Raw genomic sequence first — 21788 nt, 5'->3', positions numbered from 1 at the left:
AATATAAGACATCCTTTCAGAAAGCAGGTGTCTGATAAAATAGAAATGAACAACCTTTTTAGAGGTTTCCTATCAACAAGCATTAAAAGCTATCTCAAAGCTCTTCAATCCATAGACTCTGAATTCAGTATGCTTTGAACAATGAGCAATTCCTTCTAAAAAAAAAAAAGCTTGTGAAACACATTAAAGAAAGCAGTAAAACTACCAGTGAATATAACGCTAGTGATTTTTCTTATAAAAGTAACATTTCTACACAACGCTTTCACTGACATGTAAAAGCCCTATTTGTTGATGATATGATTTGATTTGAATCAGCTCTATCTTCAAGGTCAAATACTCTATAAAAAACTGAATTACAATTTTCATGTTGTAAATAATATTTTAGATACACTTAATCTCCAAAAAACCCTGTAGGCAAGCAAAAGAAGTACTGATCCTATTCACTAGGTTAATAACGGGTACTTATCATTTTGTTACTTCACAGGTTCTTAAAATGTTATATAAATGTCAAAGGTATTTTAAAAATTGAATAAGCCCAAAGCTGCCACAATTGATAGGATCACTGGTGTTTTTTTCATCTTAATGTAAGATGACTAGATGTTATTGTCTTGCTGAATCTAATTATCCTGTCAGTTCTTAGGGCTATACGCAATACACAAGTGAATGCTGACGTATAGGAGAAAATGAATGTAAGGGTGTGTGAAAGTGTGTATATTTATAAAGAAAAACACAAAGACCAGAATAAAAAACAGACTAAGCCATATTAGGTCTCTGGGGATATTACAAGTGGAGGTATTTCCTGTCTCTGCCTGGAAGTACTGTTAAGAACATAAATGAGAGTTTAAAGCCTAAAAACTGCCTAAAGGTTGAAGGTAGTAAAACAACAGACTATTTATTAGTAATGGTATCTCAACACTAAAACTGTGCAGGAGTATAATGAAATCTAAAACCACATCATTACAGCTTCTGAATTTTACAAATATAGCTATACCGACAATGCCTATTACCATTTGTCTGATATAAGGACACAATTACGTATCTTGTGTTATTGTCAACATATTTTGTATTTATTAAAATAAATATTCAAAGCAGTTATGCTTTTCTTAGAATACAGGAAACATGCAATATATTAGTCAACAAAACACAACATTTTAGAATAAGATCAATTTAATAATTTTGTATTAAGTAAAAAAATCTTATAGCATGCAAAAACTTACCAGTTCCCCAAGTTTTCATTACCCTGTCTCATATTTAGTATATGTGCTGCATCTGGCAACAATGATCATCAGTAGCCTAGGACAGTATAATATTACTACCATAAATCATAAGTAACAGGACGATTTTAGCAAAATTCTCACTTTGGTTTTCTAGAACCTACCTCCAGGCTACTTAAGTACCTAATTTCTTGCAACTCTTAATTCTATGTAAATCTACATTACTAGATAAGATAATGGTACTCAGAAATGTATTACATCCATTAAACTACCTGATTGGCTGCAAAAGCTGGAGCAGTTTCTTTAGAAGTCTTCCAAACAAACTGCCTTTGATATTCAGAATTTCTCAAGGCATTACATGAAGGAACAACAGTCAATCCAGCTTTCTTACGCAGAAGTCTATCCAACTGTTCAAAACAAAAATCCACTCAAAGACATTAAAAATTTCTATTCAAACTTTTTAAAAATTGTGGTAAAAAATGCATAACACGAAATCTATCCTCTTAACAAAATGTTCAGTCTACAGTACAAAATTGTAAACTACATGCACATTGTGGTACAGCAAACTTTCTTTAACTTATAAATAGTATCTTTTTTCAAGTGTCAAACCATTTAAAATTCCTTTCTATCAAAGGACTATTAGGCATCCCAGGAAAAATATAACACTCTCAGTCCTTTCCTACTAATCATTCATAATTAAATCTATTATCAAAAAGTCCCAGTACTTTGCCTCACCTGCACACTGCTTCTGTGAACACCCCTTCTCCTGCCTGCCAGACTCACACATCACCTTCCTTGTTCCCTTTTACCCCCAGCTTTTTCAACAAGCTATGGATTCTTCTCCAACACTCTGAAATGCCTCTTCAGGGTCCCAGTCAGTGGTGGACATGAACCAGAGAAGAGCAGTGAAACAGAATGGAGAAAGAAACGTGGAAGGCATTGAGATCACCATGCAAGTTCCGGTAGCCTCTGCTTATGTGCTCACAGGGACCTGCTGCAGGCCAGCTGTAACATAAGAGAGCAAAAATGCAAGATCTCTGAGAGATAGCCAGAGCTCTCCTTCCTTTTGCATTTCATCAATTGAGTTTCTGTCTATCTTCTTATATAGATAAGAAACTGAAAAGGGGCTAGATAGAAGTCAGCTCAGCACCCTGCCAGAAGTAAGGGCCTACTTCCCTTCTCTGTCTCAACTTGATCTCTCCCTTAGGACTCAAGTGCTAATATAAGATGAATAAAATCCAGACACAGGAGGTCCATCCAATAAAGGTATATCATAGCATACATAACTACTACAAAATAGCGAGTAGTTAGAACTAATTCACAACAACTAAAGTCAACAGCCTGTTATCAACTATTCTTATAGACATTAGACAAGAAAACAACAATGGAAAATTCTGAAACACAAAATGTAACATTACAGAAATGACGATGAAACCAACAAAGAATTCTATGCTTTTGAAAAGAAATGCAGTGAATATGCCTACCCCAGTATCTACATTTTCTGAAAGAACCTTGGTAGAATGTTCCAGTTCCACATTTTCATTAACTGGTATATGGTTTGTTACACCCTCATTATTTTCCACAACATCTGGAGCCCCTTCAGCTCTGGAGTCTGCAGAGTGAGATCTGGTTCTTTTGGGAACCCTGGAAGCTTCTAGTGAGTCAACTCTTTCTTGAGTAACATCCTTTTGTTCTGCTTCTTGTGATTTTGGTGTTTCTGGGGCTTCTGGTTCTGGCAGTGCAACCACATTGTTCTCTGAGATAGCTCCATTCCACTCCAGAGATTTTGAAATCTGTGGGTCATGGTAAGGGACTCTTCTTTTTGAAATAAAACTTGGCTCCTTCGTGATCCCTACAAAACACGGTATACAAAACTAGTAGCTACCAAAGCAAAAAGTTATAAAGACAACTTTTAAGAACACTTGTGAAGGAGAAATGAAATTTAAAATTTAGTTCAGATATATGCACCTATATATACACACAATATCCTTTAGAATATAGGATTTTAAAAGTACAACTTTTCAACATAAAATATTTAATTTTGCTTTTAAAAGCATTAAAAATTTAACCATAACAAAAAATTAAAAATCAGTGGGTCACAATGTTCCAGTTATCCTAACAAAAGTCACTAGAATTGCAACATGATAGACCTGGCAAGCCAGGCAGTACATGTTGCCTCGTTTCTAATTACTTTCCTGTGCTACTTAACAGAACAATGGGCCCTGGTACTGTCAAAATTTGGAACTTTTCACAAAGCTTCTCTTAAGTGGAGCAGACCAAGATGAGAAGGAGTAAGATGTCGTTGTGCTGGATCTTGGTTCTACATCTGCCTTGATTTCCTGAGAATTAAAAAAGAATAGGCCGGGCGCAGTGGCTCACACCTATAATTCCAGCACTTTGGGAGGCCGAGGCAGGCAGATCACGAGGTCAGGAGATCGAGACCATCCTGGCTAACACAGTGACACTCCGTCTCTACTAAAAAATACAAAAAAAAAAAAAAAAAAAATAGCCAGGCGTGGTGGCGGGCGCGTAGTCCCAGCTACTGGGGAGGCTGAGACAGGAGAATGTCGTGAACTGAGGAGGCGGAGCTTGCAGTGAGCCAAGACTGTGCCACTGCACTCCAGCCTGGGCGACAGAGCAAGACTCTGTCTCAAAAAAAAAAAAAAAAGAATAAGCCCTTTTAACAACAGCTAAGATACAATTTCTCTATATTTCTGTATGGAAAGCAAATGTCCAAAAACGTAACCTTCTATGGAGGTAGAGCAGCTCTGCAGAATGACAGCCACTGAGAGACTGCCCTAGTTTAGGGCCATTCTTTAAGACGGCTACAGGGTGGAGAAGGAAGATTAAGACCAGAACGGAAAAGGAAGGTGGAAAGAAAATTGGGCATGAGGTAAAACCCAGGACTCCTTAGCCTCTGTTGTAGATGTGCTGGCCATGTCACCCCGGGTCCCTACCCTTTTAAAAGGCTTCCCTAGACCACAGGTCTTCACACTGGCTGGATATCTGCCTGGAGGCACACAAAGATGTGGAGGGTAAACAGAAGTGGACGGCTTAAGGGGATCATTTTCCAGATCCTCAACTCCATATGTGTGTGCTCTCTCGCCTGACGCTGATCTGTCTGCCTAAGAGCTGCATCTGCCATCTGCAGTTCCATCTCCCACCGCCCCTTTTATAATCTCCCTTTCCCCACTTTACAGAAGAAAGACACACCTCTTAACCAGCCTGAAACTTACTCCAGTGCATCCCCCAAAGGTAGAACAAAACCTCAGGGGTAGGAAGCCAAACAAAGGGACAATTCAAGAAAGCATATCCCTGAGGGAGAATATTTGACAGCAAAGCAAAGCAGACAGAGATTAGAAATAACAAAGAAACAGTATCTTATTTCATATATCTCCATGGATTTTCCATCTACCTTCTTAGTATTAAAATTCAGGTATGAGAGGGATATCATGTGAAATGTACATATGCATATTAACACATTTACCTTAATTAAAGATAAACAGACTTTTTTCTCACAGAAAATAATTCTAATTTGGCCGGTTAGTTTGCCAATGAATACTGACTTTGTCAGTTGCATGATAAACATTTTCCATAAATTGAATGGGCTAAACTGGCAGTTCCAGAGTTTTTACAAAATATATGTAAAACATGTAAGCACTATGCAATATACCAGAAATTCTATTATTCAAAACTATTCATAAAAATTTATGATAAAACATAGCAATTTAGAAAAACATTGTGACGAGGCACAATGTTTTTCTAAATTTTTCTAGGAAGTATAAAAGCTAAAAAGCTTGAAGATCACCAATTAGACTCCTCTCTGCTTTAACACAGAGGCAGGTTTTTGGTAGAAGAGTAAAATGAAAGAAGATTCTCAAGTGGTCTGCTGTTGTCTCCCAGCACCAGCAAATCCCCAGGGTAAAAATACACTACTCTAAAAGAAGGGACAGCCATCCTGGGTAACACTGCTGTTTTTTGCTAACCTCCCACCTCCCGTTCTGAGCATTCTGGAGTTCTTGCTCAGTCCCTCCCCATGACCCAAAATTCCCCACTAACGTTCCTCCCCTAGTCCACTCCTTCCTTCATTATATACCATGCTCTATGGTGGCTTTGCTCTCATGGTCTCATTCCATCACCTTCCCCTCAAATGCAGCTGATCTAAGCTGAAATGTTATTGGACAACCACCCAGTTTAATGAATTTTCCAGTGTCGTAATAGCCCTATAGGCGCTCAGCAGGGTGGGATATCTATGCTTAAACAGAGATTTATTTGGATTCTTAATCTAATGGAGGTTCAAATATGTGGAATTTCTAGTCATTTGTAAAAAGAGGATTATGAGCAGAGGGATTTTCCTAGCACCCTGCCAGAGAAGCAGGGACACCCAGTCTCTGAAGTCTGGCGCTGGGTCAGATCATGATGCTTCAGAGGAACCCTAAAAGAGACACCCACTCTTGCCCACTCTTCCCTTTGTTCTCCCAACCTAATTCTGAAAATACCTCCTCATCTTACTAACTTCCCAGGCTTGGTACCCTACCCATAAGTCTTTTCCTGGCTTCAAACATCTAACATTTATGTGACTTACCTGCCATGCTCGCATACGTCACATGTGGGGCACCAAGCATTGATCTGTGTACATGAACCAGGCCCTTAATAGGCAACATCTCATTTAAACCCTCCCAGCAATCCTATGTAACAGGCTTCCTAAAATCTCACTTGGTGAAACTAGTTCAATTTGCCCAACAGCTATTGTGGATTCAAATTTCAGCTTATTCATTCATTCAAAAATTAGTTTCAAGAAGCAACAGATTGTTCCAAGGCCTGTATTAGGTACTGGGTAGGAACAAGGTGGTGGATAAGACAGAGCCCTACTCTCAGAGATCTAATATACTAGTAAGGAAGAATTAAACAAGCAGGTATAATGAAGTCAGTCTGTCTCCTTTCTGTTCTGTCACCCTCTGGGAAACCCTGGCCCAGGAATCTGACTTCCCTGGGACACAGGGAGGAGGCATGTGTGATAACAAGAACATGACCTTTGAAATCGCGTGCTTTGCACAAAACAGACTTGATTTCAAATCATGGTTCTGCCACTTACTAGCTGTAAAGCTGGGGCAGCGACCTAATCTCCCTAAGCTTCCATTTCTCAAGACCTTGGGAGCACTCTTCCCCAGCACTTTCCCCTCAGCTTTCAGGTCTCAGCTCAAATACCACCTCCTCAAAAACAGCCTTTCCCAACCATCTAATCTAAAGCGTTTTCCCTCCAGTCCGCCCCTCCTGCATGTTATCTATCACACTTCCCCACAATTTTATATAAAAACCTGAAATTCCCTTATTTATTGAGTGACTTGCTTACTGTTTCTCTCCATAGTTAAGGTACTTTGGTTCAGGGCTATATCCCTAGTGTTCCCAGACCAAACTGAGAGTCAGGCTGCTATATCTCTCCGCCAATAACGAGATGCAGATGAACTAGGGAGAAAGAAAGTTTTTATTTCTATAACCAGTTACGGGGAGAAGGCCTGGAAATTATCACCAGACCAACCCCAAATTACAAAGTTTTTCAGCGCTTATATACCTTCTAAGCTATAAGTCTACGTGTAAGTGTGCATTCATCTAAGGATGTAACTGATTAATTTCTTTTAATCTATAAGTAAGGTCTGAGTCCTGAAGACCTTCTTCTGGAGCATCAGTAAACTTACTTTATCTAAATGCGTCTAGGTGCTGGGCTGATTACCCTTATCTTGTCTCCTGCTGAATCACGGAGGTTTGAGGAGTTCCTTCAGACCGCCAATAAATTTGTTTGTGGAGGCCTGGGGAGTTTCTGCAGAACCCCATTAAAACTTGTTTAATCCTAAATGGATCCTGTTAAGAATTCCTTATTTTGTCATGCTTTACAGCCAAGGAAAGGCCTAGGCAAAACTCTTGATGGGCTTTTGTTACATCCCAGCCTCTGTGTAAGGCTTTTCTTAGCTTTTAGTATTTAACTTAACCACTCAGTACTGAAACAGTTGTGATGGAGGCCTCCATTAGTGAAACCTGGCCGGCCACACTAGCTGCTGGGAATAGTCCTGGCTCATAGTAAACCTTCAATAAATATTTGATTAATAAATGAATAAATCAACCAGGCCAAATGAACTTTTAATATATCATTTGGTAAACTTAGCCCAAGGTTTACTTAGCCCAAGTTATAATGGCTTAGCCCAAGTTATAAACTTAGCCCAGGTTAGAATGGCTATTAGCTTGCTCAACTTACCTAATTGATCTGATCTAAGTCCAGCCCATGGGTACTTTCGCACTAAGGAGGAATTACAAGACTCTGACAAATAAGACTTTTTCCACAGGAAGTTCCTCTGGTATTCACTCAGCCCCTGTAATGCAAAGTACACTTTGAGTACAGTGCAATTAATGAATGATGTTTTCAAGCAGACATCAGTGAAAAATAATTTCTGAACCTCCAAAGAGTCTTAAGACTGAAAATTAAACACAGACGAGCTCCTTAATAAGAGCTAATATTCACCCAGCCCTGTGCTAAGCAGTTCACACGAGTTACATCCTTTAAGCCTCAACACCACTTGAGGCAGATGCTACCAGAAATACCAGGCTCAGAGGTTACCCTTTCACTGATTATCTGATTCCAAAGCATGAGTTCTTGTCGGATAACTAGTGACAATCTAAATTCTGATCACTCTACTAGATTTATCCCAGGTTTTCACCGAGTACACAATATTATGTATTATGCCTAGGGCCTTTTGCTATTTGGTAAAGTCAACAAAAGGCAAACTCCCCTTCCATTCTGAATACACGCCTTTAAGATAAATGAGTCAGGAGGTGTGGGACGCTGTGGCCACCTGTTAAGTTGCAGGGTGCTAGTCCCTGACAGCTACCAGCTACCTGGAACTTTTAACATACCCTAAGAATGCACAACGATGAAAAATGTGTATTTCTTTATACCCTATCTTTACTAAGAACCCATTTCTCAAGCCTTTAAAAGCCACATACACTGAAGTTTTAAAGGTAATGGGGGTTAAATGCTAAGCTAAATGGGCCACAGGTGTCCCAAACTGAAGTCGCCTTTAGTTCTCTTCGCAAAGTGGCCTCCTCCCATCTACACTCCTCTCGAGTCCCCTTAAGTAAATCTGTCTCGCATCATCTGACTCCTCCACACACGGCAACTTGCAAATGTGAGTGAGCGGAGAGAGAACTAGGTAAGAGGCGGCGGGCAGATTCTGGGGCCCCTCAGGCACGCCCTGGGGCTGGCAGCTTCTGCCGGGCCGAGGGCTGCAGAGCTGAAAAGCAGCGTGACCTCGACGCTCCGCACCTCCCCCGCCGTGGCTACCCCCAGCCACCTTCCGGCCCGGGGACCCCAGCCTCACCTTGAAGCGCACCGGCATGTCGCCCGGCGCCGCAGCCCCCGCCACTCCGACAGTTAACAGGACAAAAAGCTCCGAGGGGGCGGGGCGATAACAGTCTGTTCCCTAGCAAACCCTCGGCACGGCGTCCCCGACTACGCGCCGGCGCACTCCGCGCTTCCCTCCTAGAGCCCTGTCGCTCTGTTTTTCCCCGCCCATTTTTGGAGCCTAGGGACCAATAGAGTGCCTTACCTCCATTAGGATTTGACCAATGAGTGACCGAAAGGGCGCCGCCTATCGCTCGTGCCAAATCCCGGGTGCTGATAGAGATGGCGGGCGGAAGGCCGGCCAATAAGGCTCCCGGAACCGGGCTGGGCGGGACCCCGGCGGTGCCATCCTGGGTTGGGTGGACCGGTCCCTGGTTAGCGGGCTCCAGCGCAGCAATGCGTCTGCTTGCTGGTGGAATTCGCCAGCCGCCAGCCTCGCTGGCCCAGTGTGTTCTTCATTCTAAAATCTATGACAGAACTGAACGCTTCTTTTTCTGAAAGGAAAGTGCTCAGATCTATTCTGCTGAATACCGGTTCGTACAACCGACAGCCGCATTACAGTTTATTGTCACATCAAAGGGGAAAGGCCAAAAAATAAATATAGCTTAGGCAGGATTTTTGAAACTTTATTGAAACTCGAAAGACAAACTGCTGTCTCTTCCTCCAGGGATGTTCTTCCTCCCTCAATCTCTACCCTCCCCAAAATGATGCACATACAGCGCTTAGATGAGAAAACGTTTATTAAAGATGCTTGTGAGTCTCAACTTCCAAACCTTCAGCCTTGTCTCTCCTCTCAACGTTTTTTTAAAAATAAACTTCATCTGATTTTAATCGACTGTTGCCATCATCGTCGGTAAATATTTCTTGACAGAACACTGCTGATTCTGAGAATTGGGAAAGAAACAAATTGTCCAGATAGTTCTTTGATACACTTGGGAAGGATATATATTTATTCAATAATGGTGTAATGTGACATGTGCTAAATTTGGAAGTGAAAGGTGTGAATGATAAAGGCTACAGGAACTGGGAGCAGGGAGTCATTTCTGAGGGCAGAAAATGCCTCAGGAGGAAATATTCAGACTGAAAGGACTGCAATAAGTAAAAAGTGGGACGATGAAAGGGCAGATGTCTAAATGGAATGCTGCCATCAGGAACAGCAAATGAGTGCCTTTTACATTTGTCGTGTGTTGACTGAATAAAAGTATACCTCTCTTAAACTTTCAAATATCAACACCAATGCTTGATGCTTCCCTTTAAGCATTTTCTGCAAAAGCTGTCTTCCTGAATCCTGATTGATGTATCCGTTCTTCTTCATCATCACTGAGATACTTAAAAATGCATTTGAAGAAGCCACCTGATATCTGGAACAAAGAGCATATTAAATTAGTCCCAATGCAGCCATGCATCCAGGGGGCCCTTGATTAATGTTAATTGGTGATGACAGCATCTCTGTCGTGTAAATTAAGAATAGCACAAACAAGACACAGTGGAACATAAAACAAAAGTCATCTGCAGGAAGGCAGCCCATCTTACAGAGTAAGAAAGGCACAACTCTGGTTGTGCACGCAGCTTTGTTACCACAAAATGCTAAGGTAAAATCAGCAAGAGTAAGTGTGTAGAATGTAACCTGTCTGCAAAACAAGGGCAGTGATCACTGCAGAAGAGCTCTGCTGAACGGGGAGTAAATGACAGAAAACCAAACAGCAGATGGTAAAAATAACTCAGTCACGTCCCAGGCTTGCTGGAGAAGTATCATAAAGACTTAAGGAAGAAGATTTTACTTTACTGTTGTTAAACAAAAGCGTCCCCAAGTTTAAGAGGCAAAGATATAGAAATGGGGAAAAAAAGTGACAACCTTAGTAAATGAGTTTTGTAGCCTGTGTTTTACCAGCTCTTATCTTGTCTGCTACTACAGGAAACAGTACCCAGTACCCTACAAAGTTCTATCCATTTTTTCGGGAGTCCCTAGGAGGTGTTTCACATGTGCTGGCAGCAACCACATAGCATATGCTGGGCAGCACTGCCGCTTGTTCCAATAACCATGCATCTGTAGGTGTCACTCTTGCTGCTGGCTATCACAGCCACTTTAGCTTGGTACTGAGTCTGGGCATAGTAACTGGGCACAGCCACTCCTCAAATTGCCTGGCATTGGTGGTAATCTCTGGCAAAGCACCTCTCCTTTTTGCGTTACCCTCTTTGAAGTGAGTAACACTATATCTTAGAGAACCTTTTCATTTCTATTTTAGCCTTTCTCAGTGCCAAAGGGCTCAAAATGAAGTCCATGGAGTCTAAGCCAAAAAGTAATTCCTCAAGTGACAGATCTCATGCTGTGCTTCTCCTTTCCACTAGCTAAGACCCTCTTACTGGGACAATGGTATAACACCTGGCTCACTCTTCCCGTCGTTGATTTCTCTGTTTCTCATATGAATAGATTTCTGTCTATTGCTTGTGAGAGACTGAATTTGCACAACCTCTATGAAGGGCATTTTGGCAATTTGATCCAGGAGTCCCTGTTCTATAAATTTATCTTACAGATAGACTCACATATATATGGAAAAAAAAGTATTCATTTAAGGTTGTTTAATGTACTGTTTCTAGTTACAAAAGTTACAATTTAGAGAGAACTAGTCAAATAGATTACGGTTCATCCAAATCCAAAGAGTAGCGCAGACTGTTCTGCTCCTTTGGGCCTTCTGATCCTGCATGGATATATTAGGTCCAGCTGGGAAAATAGACCCTACACTAGGCATTTCAACAAAGAGAACTTAATATAAGCTATTGGTTCATTGGTTCATTAGTTATTTGAGAACTTAAAGCCAAAAGGAGAAAGAAGAGGAATCCAGGAAGCAGCTCATACTGTAAGATTGAGAGAACAAAAGGAAAATGTTGAGGTTACTAGAATGAGGAGGTTTGTAGGAGAGGCCTCCTGGAGTTGGTCAGACCACTGAGAAAGGGCCACTGCCCCACGGATGGAGTGCCCCTGAGGGGACAAAATGAGACTGCCTCTGGGAACGTCTGGAAAAGAGAAAAGCTGGAGACTGCCACTGTGGGATAGAAGATCACTGTTCAGGTGCTGCGGGGAGGAACAGTAAGCAAAACAGAGCATCCCAGTCTTTCCCTAGCCTCCTTTCTTGGCAAACAGAACAGGGAGCTGGCCATGTGATTTGCAGAGTCTGAAGGGTGAGACTGGAACTGACATGCAACAGCTTATTAACTTGCACATTTCCATACAACCCCTAACAAGCAAGAGGCACCTCTTTATGAACTAACATAGAAGACTCTCAAAGAAAAAAAGCAAGGCTTAGAAGACTGTGTATGGTATACCATCAGTTGAGATAAAAGAAAGACAAGTGAATAAAAGAAAGAAAAAAACTGTCGTATGATGTCGTATAATGATGTCATTCACAGGCACTTTCTCCCTCACTCATGAGACCAACTCCATTAGTGGCAGCTATAAAGAAAAGAGCATGTTATTCAGTTTACTGGTAAGATATAGAAACTTTAAGGTATTGATAGTTACCACTGAGGCTATTCTCCTTAAATAAAATAACTCCATTGGCCCTTTCTAGATTTATCTTGACATGTACATCACAAAAAGGCTGTTGCTCCTTTTAGAGACAAAATATATCAAAATCCTTTGAGGCAAATTTTATTTGCACTTGAAATATAAATATCCTCATCTACTACTCATTCTATTAAAAAAGGAAGTTGACTGCTTCACAAATTAATAATCTCCTATCATTTTCTCAGTAGCAGTTAAAACAGTAGAGAATTTGTATTTGCCTCTAACTATATTTGTTTTTCTTTAACAAAAGAAAAGTGTATATGAGCAAACACATCAGACGAGGGTTGAAGAAGGGAGGTACAAAGATGAATAAGACATAGCCCCTGTCTTCAAATGTAATTATAATCTTCTAATGGGGGACCGATACATACACAAAGAACACAGGAAGTAAAAAGAAAGGAGAAAGTGAGAAAGGGGCTAAATGTGAGCACCTTGGCATTCTAAAGATGCTTTTAAACCTGGAGCCAGAAAGTTTGATCTAAGATAGGTGATTAAAGAGCAGGCAGGGTAAAGAAGCTGAATTTAAATTCCATCCTGGGAAACACCTGATCTAGAGGCCTTTCACTTATTTTGTTCTGCCCTGGGTAGCTGAATCCAAGCCAGATGTTCCTTGAGAAGATTCAACTAACATTTGCTCAAGATCACTTCCTAAAAAGGTAAATTACTTGCTTTCTGTTGTCTTTTCTTTTTTCTTGTTGCTTCAGAAATCAGAGTAAAGCTGTTTTAGAAACTACTGTTTTACCAATATAGTGATACACAGCCTTGTGTTTACATAGACGTAATTTTCTCTGAAATACCTTACAAGGTAACTGAAATGCCAGTCTTTGGGCTTGGTAATGCTCTTTAGCTCTGTTAACATTCTCTCAGGTGACACTTAATTGGGCTTTCATTGGTAAATCTTGAACTCAGCCTTTGCCAAAAAGCAATCAGTCTGACAACGGCTTTCTTTTGCATTTTTCCATAGGTATTAACTGATTTTTCCTCCTATGAATGAATTTCTGATTGCACAACTAAAAAAAAATGATAAAATTAAATCCATGGACTCTGTCTAAGAAGCAAAATTGCTGATACTTCACATTAATGTCAGTAAGAATGGAATAAATAGGGTCTATGATTAAGACTTAGCAATGAGCCAAGTGCAATTTGTCCTCCAGACTTTTAGCCGTGAGATGCCTTTGTTGACAAGGGAGTGTCTGGCTTTTGAATCAGTGGGGCACCTTTTGGAGGGACTCCAGGTTCTCTTGACAACAGGACTTTTTTTTCTCTCTCTTTTTGGTGAGTCGAAAGGACTTCTCACCATACAAGGCTGTAGCTGAGTAAAGTAATTCTCAGTAAGGCATAAACCACTGGCAAGCCTCACATACCATAATAATAATATTGTGCTGCAGTTGAACAAGACCTAGGGAATACATTTGGGGCACAAAACTTCTTTCATTTTAATATCTTCACTGTATGATTCTGTTCTGAGAAATCCCTTTCCTTTTCTTCACTGATTATTTATTGTCCTAAATCACCATCTCTTTGAAAAGTCCTCACAGGGATGCAGATATTTTCTAGAACTGCTAATTGCTGATTTGAAAGCATGAATTCTCTCATCTCATCAAATCAGATTCTGTGTCTTAAGGTCAGATCAGCCTTTCTAAGAATCTTGTAAATCTCTACCTTTATGCCAAAATAAATTTTGAAATATTTCTTTTATCACAGATAATGTATATGCACCTGTAATCCCAGCACTTTGGGAGGCCAAGGCGGGCGGATCACGAGGTCAGGAGTTCGAGACCAGCCTGGCCAATATGGTGAAACCCCGTCTGTACTAAAAATACAAAAATTAGCCGGGCATGGTGGCACATGCTTGTAAGTTTCAGCTACTCAGGAGGCTGAGGCAAAAGAATCGCTTGAACCCGGGAGGCAGAGGTTGCAATCAGCTGAGATTGTGCCACTGTACTCCAGCCTGGGCAATAGAGCGAGACTCCATCTCAAATAAATGAATAAATAAAATAACTGCAGATTAAGCCCAGATTGCTTATTATTCTTTCTGAAATCACCGGTCTTTCTACTGATAATGGTATCTGAAGTATCAATAAGAGACCAAAAAGTTTTCAGAACATGAAGTCAGTTTCTTCTCCTTTGTGGCTTTTAATTGTTGATTCCCTTAAAAGATTTTTATGGCCTGGCACGGTGGCTCACGCCTGTAATCCCAGCACTTTGGGAGGCCAAAGCAGGGGGATCACGAGGTCAGGAGTTTGAGACCAGCCCGGCCAACATGGTGAAACCCTGTCTCTGTTAAAAATACAAAAATTATACAGGCATGGTGGTGCACACCTGTAATCCCAGCTATTCAGGAGGCTGAGGCAGGAGAATTGCTTAAACCGGGGAGGTGGAGATTGCAGTGAGCTGAGGTTGCGCCACTGCACTCCAGCCTGGGCGACAGAGCGAGACTCCATCTCAAAAAAAGATGTATTTTGCTGGAGCAATTAGTTCATAAAATCTTAGTACCACGTTATTCAATTCATCCTTCAACCTCTCAACATCTATTAATTGAATTAACGATGGTTTACAGTGTAGCATGATATGTCCAAATGTAAAATACTGCACAAATAAATATATTGTTTTAGTATCATTGAGCACTACCTATGGAATAAGTTTCAGGAATCATACATATTTTAGTTAATCATGCTGTGGTGACACTGAGACTGAGTCATTCCAAATTCATGCCAACCTCCTTCTCCTACTGCAGAAGCTGGAAAACTAAAAATCCCTTTGACCTTAGACCTCTTTGCAACTGAAGTGTGGGTATAATTTACATTCGGCTGATCAGAAGCACTTGCATAAACTGAGTTAGATGGGAAAAAAGCAGAGAACAGGTTTGCTCTGCTTTTGACAGTAGCAGCAACAGCAGCATGGTTCTGGAGTTGGCAGCTCTACCAGCAGCTTCCTGGTCATGGCAGAGGTGAAGTCGGAGCTTGTAGCAAAGGCGTCTCAACTTAGCAGGCAGATTCTTGGTTCCACGACTTCCTGACTGTAGGCTCCTTTAGTGAGTCTGTTCTGTGATGTGGCCCTAGAGTCTACTTCTTCAGCTCTCGTAATGATTCTTTAAGCTACTTGTATCAATCATCAGTTGCCACAATAATGCTGTATAACAAATGCTCTCAAATGCAGCAACTTAAAATAATAACCATTTATTATTGCTTATGAATCTCTGGGTCAGTTGGCCAGTTCTGCTCATGTAGGTTGAGCTTGGCTAATCCCACTAAGCCTGCTTGTGGATTTGTGGCCAGCTGATGGGTTAGCTAGAAACTGGCTGGTCTCAGTTGGCTTCAGCTAGGACAACTTTTCATGGTTCCACATGGGCTGTCATCTTCTAGCAGGCTAGCCTGGATTGTTCTCATGGCAAAGGAAAGATTCCAAAAGGGATCCAAAGTACAGAGGATTCCAAAGGATTCCAAAGTATGTGAGGCCTCTTGAGGACTTGGCTTAGAAATAGCATACCGTCACCTCTACCACATTCTGTTAGCCAAAGCAGGTTAAAAGGCCATCCCAGATTCAAGGGCCAGGGAAATAGACTCAACCCTTACATGGAAGGAGTGGCAAAGTCACGTTGTAAAGGAAGAATGAAGAATTGGTATACTAGTATTGCAATAGGTCTTCCTCACTACTGAATACCCTGAAAATACCCTTTCTGTTTTGAATAGCAAGAATAAATTGTATTATCTGCAATTTAACTCTGACCAATACAATGCCAGGTCAGACACATGTGTGCATCTTGATTCCCTCTTAAAACTCCATAAAATGACAGTAACTGAATGCCAGGGCAGACATGCATTCATCTCAATTTCCTCTTAAAACTTCATGAAATGATAGCAAATGAATAAAACAGGTATAAACAAGTGATGTCAAAGAGAATGGCAGAGGGGACAACTGTAAAATAGAAATATTAACAAATATTGAAGTTATGGAGAGCAGTCTGTTGCAGACGGGGTTCTCTGGAAAGCAGACTCGGAGATGAAGTTTAACGTGCTGAATGTCTGTTAATGAGGGTTCCTGAGATCAACACCTGTGGAAGGGAGGTCAACGGAGTAGAACTGGGTAGAAGGAGAAGTCAAGCTGCAAGGCAGGCCTGACAGCCTCAGCCAGCCCCATGAGAAATCATGAATTAAAATGGTTTGTCAGAGGTGTCCTGCCTTGGGCCAAAATGAGCCTCCTTTGGAAGCTGTAACCTTGGAAAAGGTGGCTATCTGCCGTGGAGGTAACCTCTAAAGGGGCTGACAGCAGAAAGCACTCCGAGTAGGAGCAGCAACACATCCTTCTTGGAAGTGGAATATGGACAGTGCATCACTGAAAGCATGTTCCTGTTTAATCAGTCAGTATTCCTAACAAGCAGTACATACTCGAAGCCTTACACACAAAAAAAACTCTGGTCCTGTTGGGAGCTAGTTTCAATGCAGCTGTTAGACCCTTAGTCTTCAAACCTTCAGGAGTGAAGGAGAGTACCTGTCAGCATGAGTTCCTTTTGCCACAGTGTAGAGTCCCAGATGGAATATTGCCTCATCCTGTCCAGTTCCTGCCTTAGCAAAGAACTGACTCCTCCTACTGCCAGGATCCTAAAAAGAATCCTTTATCTTTTTCATAAGCTTTCCAGCCTACTTCTGGTTCAAAACTCTCCGAGACAAGACACTGGATCTGCATCTCCTCCTTTCCCTTCCCTAGGCTGGTCTCCCCTTCCTTGCTTTGTGGCAAAGTGGTTATGTTTTGCTCCGGGTGCAGATCATCCACAGCCTTGCGCTTCCAGACATGCTGGTAGCGTTGGTGCCATTCAAACAATGAGGAAAGCCAGATCCAGGAGCAAACAGGGTATTCTGCTTATGACGTCCATAGCCAAAGGAAGGATGGGAATTGGGTATAGAGAGGAGCAGAGAAACCCCAGCCCTAGAAGAGAGCAAGAAAAAAGGAACTGGATCTGAGGAGTTGTGCAGACTTGTATTTTTATCTATGAAACTATAAAACATGATATGAAGGAAAATTGTCCACATTTGTGAACCAAAAGAAAAAAAATTGGCTCCCTAAAATTAATTCCAATTGCAGTCATTTATAAACCAGCTACTACCACTTATGCCTAATTACCATGCAGCACAGTAACAACCATACATGTCATAAAGTAGATGATCAATTCATTGATTGGAAAGCTAAACACTGCAACTATAGGGACAGCCGATGTGCAAACATTTTGTGAATTGAAAAGTGTTACAGAAATGGGAGCAGTTCTTGTCATTAGGCTATGAAGAATGTCTCCTTTTGTATCCTTCCTCATCTTTGCTGTTCCTAAACAATGGAACTCACATAGTTTAACTTCAGTCATCTCTTAGTCTCAAATTATTCTAAACAATACCTGTTCTGATTATTATTAGTATTGACTACAATTGGTTAAGTCCTTGCTACATGTCTTTAGATTGTCCATGCTGTACCATAACGTTTCAGTCAGGAAATCAGAGCCACTACAGGTTGTACAGGAATAAGGGGCTTCATATAGAAATGCAAGCTTGCCCAGATGTGAGAGAAGGTAAAGTAGTGAAAATCTAGACAGTGACAGCCCAAAGACTGGAAAAAAAAGTTGCTGATGACTTCAGCCTAAAGCCTGGAGTATGGGTGAAGACTGAGAATTCTGCTATCACTGCAGAGTGAGAGCTCATAGAAAGGGCTCTAGACTCCCACATCTTGTGACCCTGTCTGATAAACCTCAGCAAGATTTACCCTGAGAACAATGGTCTCCCCTCACTTCTGCCTACCAAGTCTTGCACAAGTCGCAAACTCAAAGTCTCATTCACTAACTCCAACCTGGAATTACATAAGAAAGGAGATTCTGGGAAAGGTAGTTCCCAGCCTTAGACCGGCATGGCACTGATGGTGTGGAGTGACCAACAGGCTGTCCAGCATACAGACAACTCTACTATGTAGGATGTAGGTGTTACGGTTAATATTTTTTGGCAGATAAAATTCTGAGATGTTTAATAACTTGCCTGAGGTCACATGCTAATCAGTGACAGAGCTAAAAGTCAAACCCAGGTTGGTCTGATGCTCATGATCCTACCTTAACTCTTCTCTAACAGTCCTTCAAAATCTACATAAGTACTATTAATTGTCACAATATTTCTTCCAATATTATGTCCCTGTCTCTGTGACTATCAGAGGCATGTATTTTGACTATTCTAAAACATTGTGGATAAGAGATATAGATCTTGGGATTATAGCGACGTGTCAGGGATGCATTCCTACTTTGGGGCCCAAGCTGGGACATTTCTGCAGCCCTCAGTAGCAGGTGAACTGTTAGGCAGCTTACAGAGCTGCCTTATTAGAAAGTCCTTTTTCCTCCTCTGATTGAAGAAAAAGTAATATCTACAGTCCTCAATTCTCCAGTCTTTTCCAAGTACTGTGCCCTACACAATGCTTTCTTGGATGTACGTTTGGAGGGAGGAAAGGGCATGTGTTCCTTAACTTCAAATTGAATGTAAACAGCTTTAAGGGGACCATTTGGAGACCTTCCCATGTGCTCCTCTCACTTTGTGAGATAGAGTGGCTATTATCGAATTGTGGGAAATGCAATGGGGAAAGTTTGCAGCTGGAGTTGGTTTAACAGCAGAATGAAGAGAGGAGGGTGCATTAGGAACAATATGCATAAGGGGCAAGAATGTATGAGCTCTCGTGGGCCAAGCTGGACAGATGGAGAGGACCAACCTGGAGTCATGTTCAATCCCGCCTAACAGTATTCCCTGGAGGGGAAATGTGACCCAACTGTGGATTGCCAGAAGTCCAGGTGCTGAGAGTGAGATCAGTGTGGTCCCTGAAGTGCAGCCCTGCCCACAAAAAGGGAGCTGCAGTCAGAGGTCCTCACTGGGTAGGCCTCCAAAAACATCCCTCAAGGGAAAGAGCCAGCAATTGTGCACCTGCCACTTCAGAGGAAATCATTGGATTACAAACTGCACAAGCCACAAAAGGCCTTTTTTCATTAATCCTCTCTCCTTGTGAGCCCAGCTCTGAAAATGTCAGAAATAGCATCTAGAAAGCAGAGGGTAGTAGAAGGAGAAGCCGAGAAGTAGAAATGTCAAGTATGCATCTCTTCGAACACAGATATCCAAGTCCTAACCAGACACATGGTTGGGAAGGTAGAAAGACAGGAAGAAGGGAAAAGGGAACCAGATCAGAGCTTTATGCTGTATGAGAACTTTAAAAATCACGAAAAGGAGGCTGTTCTTCTGACTAAAAATAACCAAAAGATTTTTTATTTCCTAACTAGGAGTAACTGAAGAAGTCTGGAACCCAGATGAGATTGCATCCGGGAATGGGATTTAGCAGGGAGAAATGGGAAATAATAAAGTCTTTCCCCTATTCAGTCCAACTTGTAAATAAAATGACCATACCAATGTAATAGAAACAATGAGAGAACATAAAAGGATTCTTATAAACTAAAAACATTATAGGAGAATTTTTAAATGGTGTATAAGAGTTAGAAAATAAAGCTGAGGAAATCTCTTGGAAACTAGAACAAGAAGGAAACAATCAAATAAAACACAATAAAAGTCAACAGTTATCAGGAAGACCCAGAAAATGACATCATAACACCTCTGTTTGAAGAAAGAGAAAACCAGACAAAAAAAAAAAAAAAACGTAGAGAAGGAAATTACCAAAGAAACAATGCAAGAAATCTTCCCAGAATTGAAGACATAAGTTTCCAAATTAAAAGTGCTCACCCTGCACATGCATTAATTCATTCTGTAAACATGTGAATGCACCTTTTATGTGCTAGGTGCAGTTCTGGAACTACGGCAGACACTAAAACAGGAAAGTCTCTGCTATGGAGCTTGCATTCTACTGGAAGGAGACAAGTAAGAAAGAAAGAAAGAATTATATCATGTGTCAAATGGTGATAGGAATTATTAAGTAAAATAAACCTGCATAAAGGAATATGTGATGAGGGGGTGTGGGGGAGGGATCACTGTTTGAGATCGTATGGTTAAAGATCTCTCTGATAAGTGACATTTGAGCAGAGGGGGTGAGAGATGCAGATATGCTAGGAATGTAAGCACAGCAAGGGCAAGGTTCTTTGTCCACTTTGTTTACTGATGTATCCCAACTACCTGGAGCTTAGTTGGTACTCAACAAACATTTGTTGAATGAATGAATCTGTTCCATATGCTCTTGCATAAGGAAAAGCATATGCAAAAACCCTGAGACAAAAACAAGAAAGCTAATATGGCTGTAGCAGAGGAAGCTCTGGGGGTAATGGTAGGTGATGACCTTGGAGGCTGTGGCTAGAACTTTCGATTTTATTCCGAGACATGGAAATTCATTGCAGAGTTCTGAACATCATAGTATCATGATACAATTTACATTGTTATAAAACTTACCCTTGCATCTGTGAAGAAAATAGATGGCAACAAGACAAGGATGGGAGCAGGAAGACCCTCCCAGTCCGGGCAAATATTACCAGTGGCTAAGAGTAAGGTAATATCAGTGAAGAAGTGATCCTATTATTGATAGATCTTAAAGCAGAATAGACAAGGCTTGCTGATTAATTAAACGTTATGTGTGAGAGAAAGAAAAAAGTTGAGGATGAAGCCAAAGTTTTTAACCTAAACAACTAGGAGGATGGAGGGGGAAACAGAGGAACCAGTTGCTAGGTGAGAAGTTAAGGGTTATTTTGGATTTATTAATTTTGAGATGCCTAAATGACAAGCGGAGATGCCACATGGATTTCTTTGCTAAATAAATAAATTGGCAGAGAAATTGCATATTCAAGTTTATCCTCCTCAAGATAGTGTATCTATCTCAACGGCCACATGAGTGACCTGATTTTAAGGCTCATTTCCAATCTTGACAAAGCAGAATTCCTTTTCTCACAGCTAGAGTAAAAGCTGTTGATTCTCTCCTTTTACGGTGCCTGCAGGATTTTCTCTCTCACATGTGCACCCTTCCTTTTCCACATTACATCCTCCCTCTTTCCTCTATATTCTTGGAGCATAGGTTCCTCTTATTTTGTGTGTGTCGCAGGGGAGGTAGAGGGAAAACAAGTAAACCCTTCAATTTGCCACTCTGTTCTTTCTTCTCCATTTCCCTGACTAAACTTTGTCACTTCCCCCTCCAATCATGGATAGAGTTTTCACTTTTCTTTTTTTGTTTAAATATTGAGACAGAGTCTCACTCTGTTGCCCAGGCTGGAGTGCAGTGGTGCTATCTCAGCTCATGGCAACCTCCGCCTCCTAGGGTCAAGCAATTCTCCCACCTCAGCCTCCCAAGTAGCTGGGATTACAGGCACGTGCCACCACGCCCGGCTAATTTTTTTTATTTTTAGTGAAGACAGTGTTTTTCTATGTGACCAGGCTGGTCTTGAACTCCTGACCTCAAGTAATCTGCCCCCCTCGGCTTCCCAAAGTGCTGGGATTATAGGCATGAGCCACCGCGCCCGGCCTGAGCTTTCACTTCTTAACCCTGACTTCCATCTTCAAACCCATCACCAAACCAGTCCTTTAAAGGCCAAGCCTTTGGGCTGTTCTCCAGTCTCCTTCACCCTCGGCGGGGCTCTGCACCCTTCCCTGTGTTCACTTCTCATTGTAGGCCTCCCCTG

At 41.3% G+C, this 21788-nt stretch overlaps 1 protein-coding gene across 19 annotated transcripts in view; it reads right to left on the bottom strand.

Moving 5' to 3' along the window:
* Positions 1-21788, bottom strand: part of MDM1 (Mdm1 nuclear protein) — a 174871-nt gene that overhangs the window by 27610 nt on the left and 125473 nt on the right. For 6 of the 19 annotated variants that reach the window (XM_033221344.1, XM_033221339.1, XM_033221340.1 and 3 more), the window contains 4 exons: positions 8813-9968; positions 7465-7579; positions 2699-3066; positions 1487-1621 (listed from right to left, as the gene is read on the bottom strand). In XM_033221344.1, the coding sequence (XP_033077235.1) occupies positions 1487-1621; positions 2699-3066; positions 7465-7579; positions 8813-8818 (624 nt within the window). In that variant the 5' untranslated portion in view covers positions 8819-9968. Of the gene's footprint in view, positions 1-54; positions 3067-3120; positions 3554-7464; positions 7580-8584; positions 8757-8812; positions 9969-19914; positions 19934-21788 lie in introns of those variants that run through there. The other 13 variants (XM_033221337.1, XM_033221338.1, XM_033221347.1 and 10 more) reach the window with 10 other exon arrangements.

This window comes from Trachypithecus francoisi, unplaced genomic scaffold (genome assembly GCF_009764315.1).
Source record: "Trachypithecus francoisi isolate TF-2019V2 unplaced genomic scaffold, Tfra_2.0 Lachesis_group11, whole genome shotgun sequence".
Lineage (NCBI taxonomy): Eukaryota > Metazoa > Chordata > Mammalia > Primates > Cercopithecidae > Trachypithecus > Trachypithecus francoisi.
Note: the sequence above shows the minus strand (reverse complement) of the source record. Positions and strands in the feature narration are given on the sequence as shown.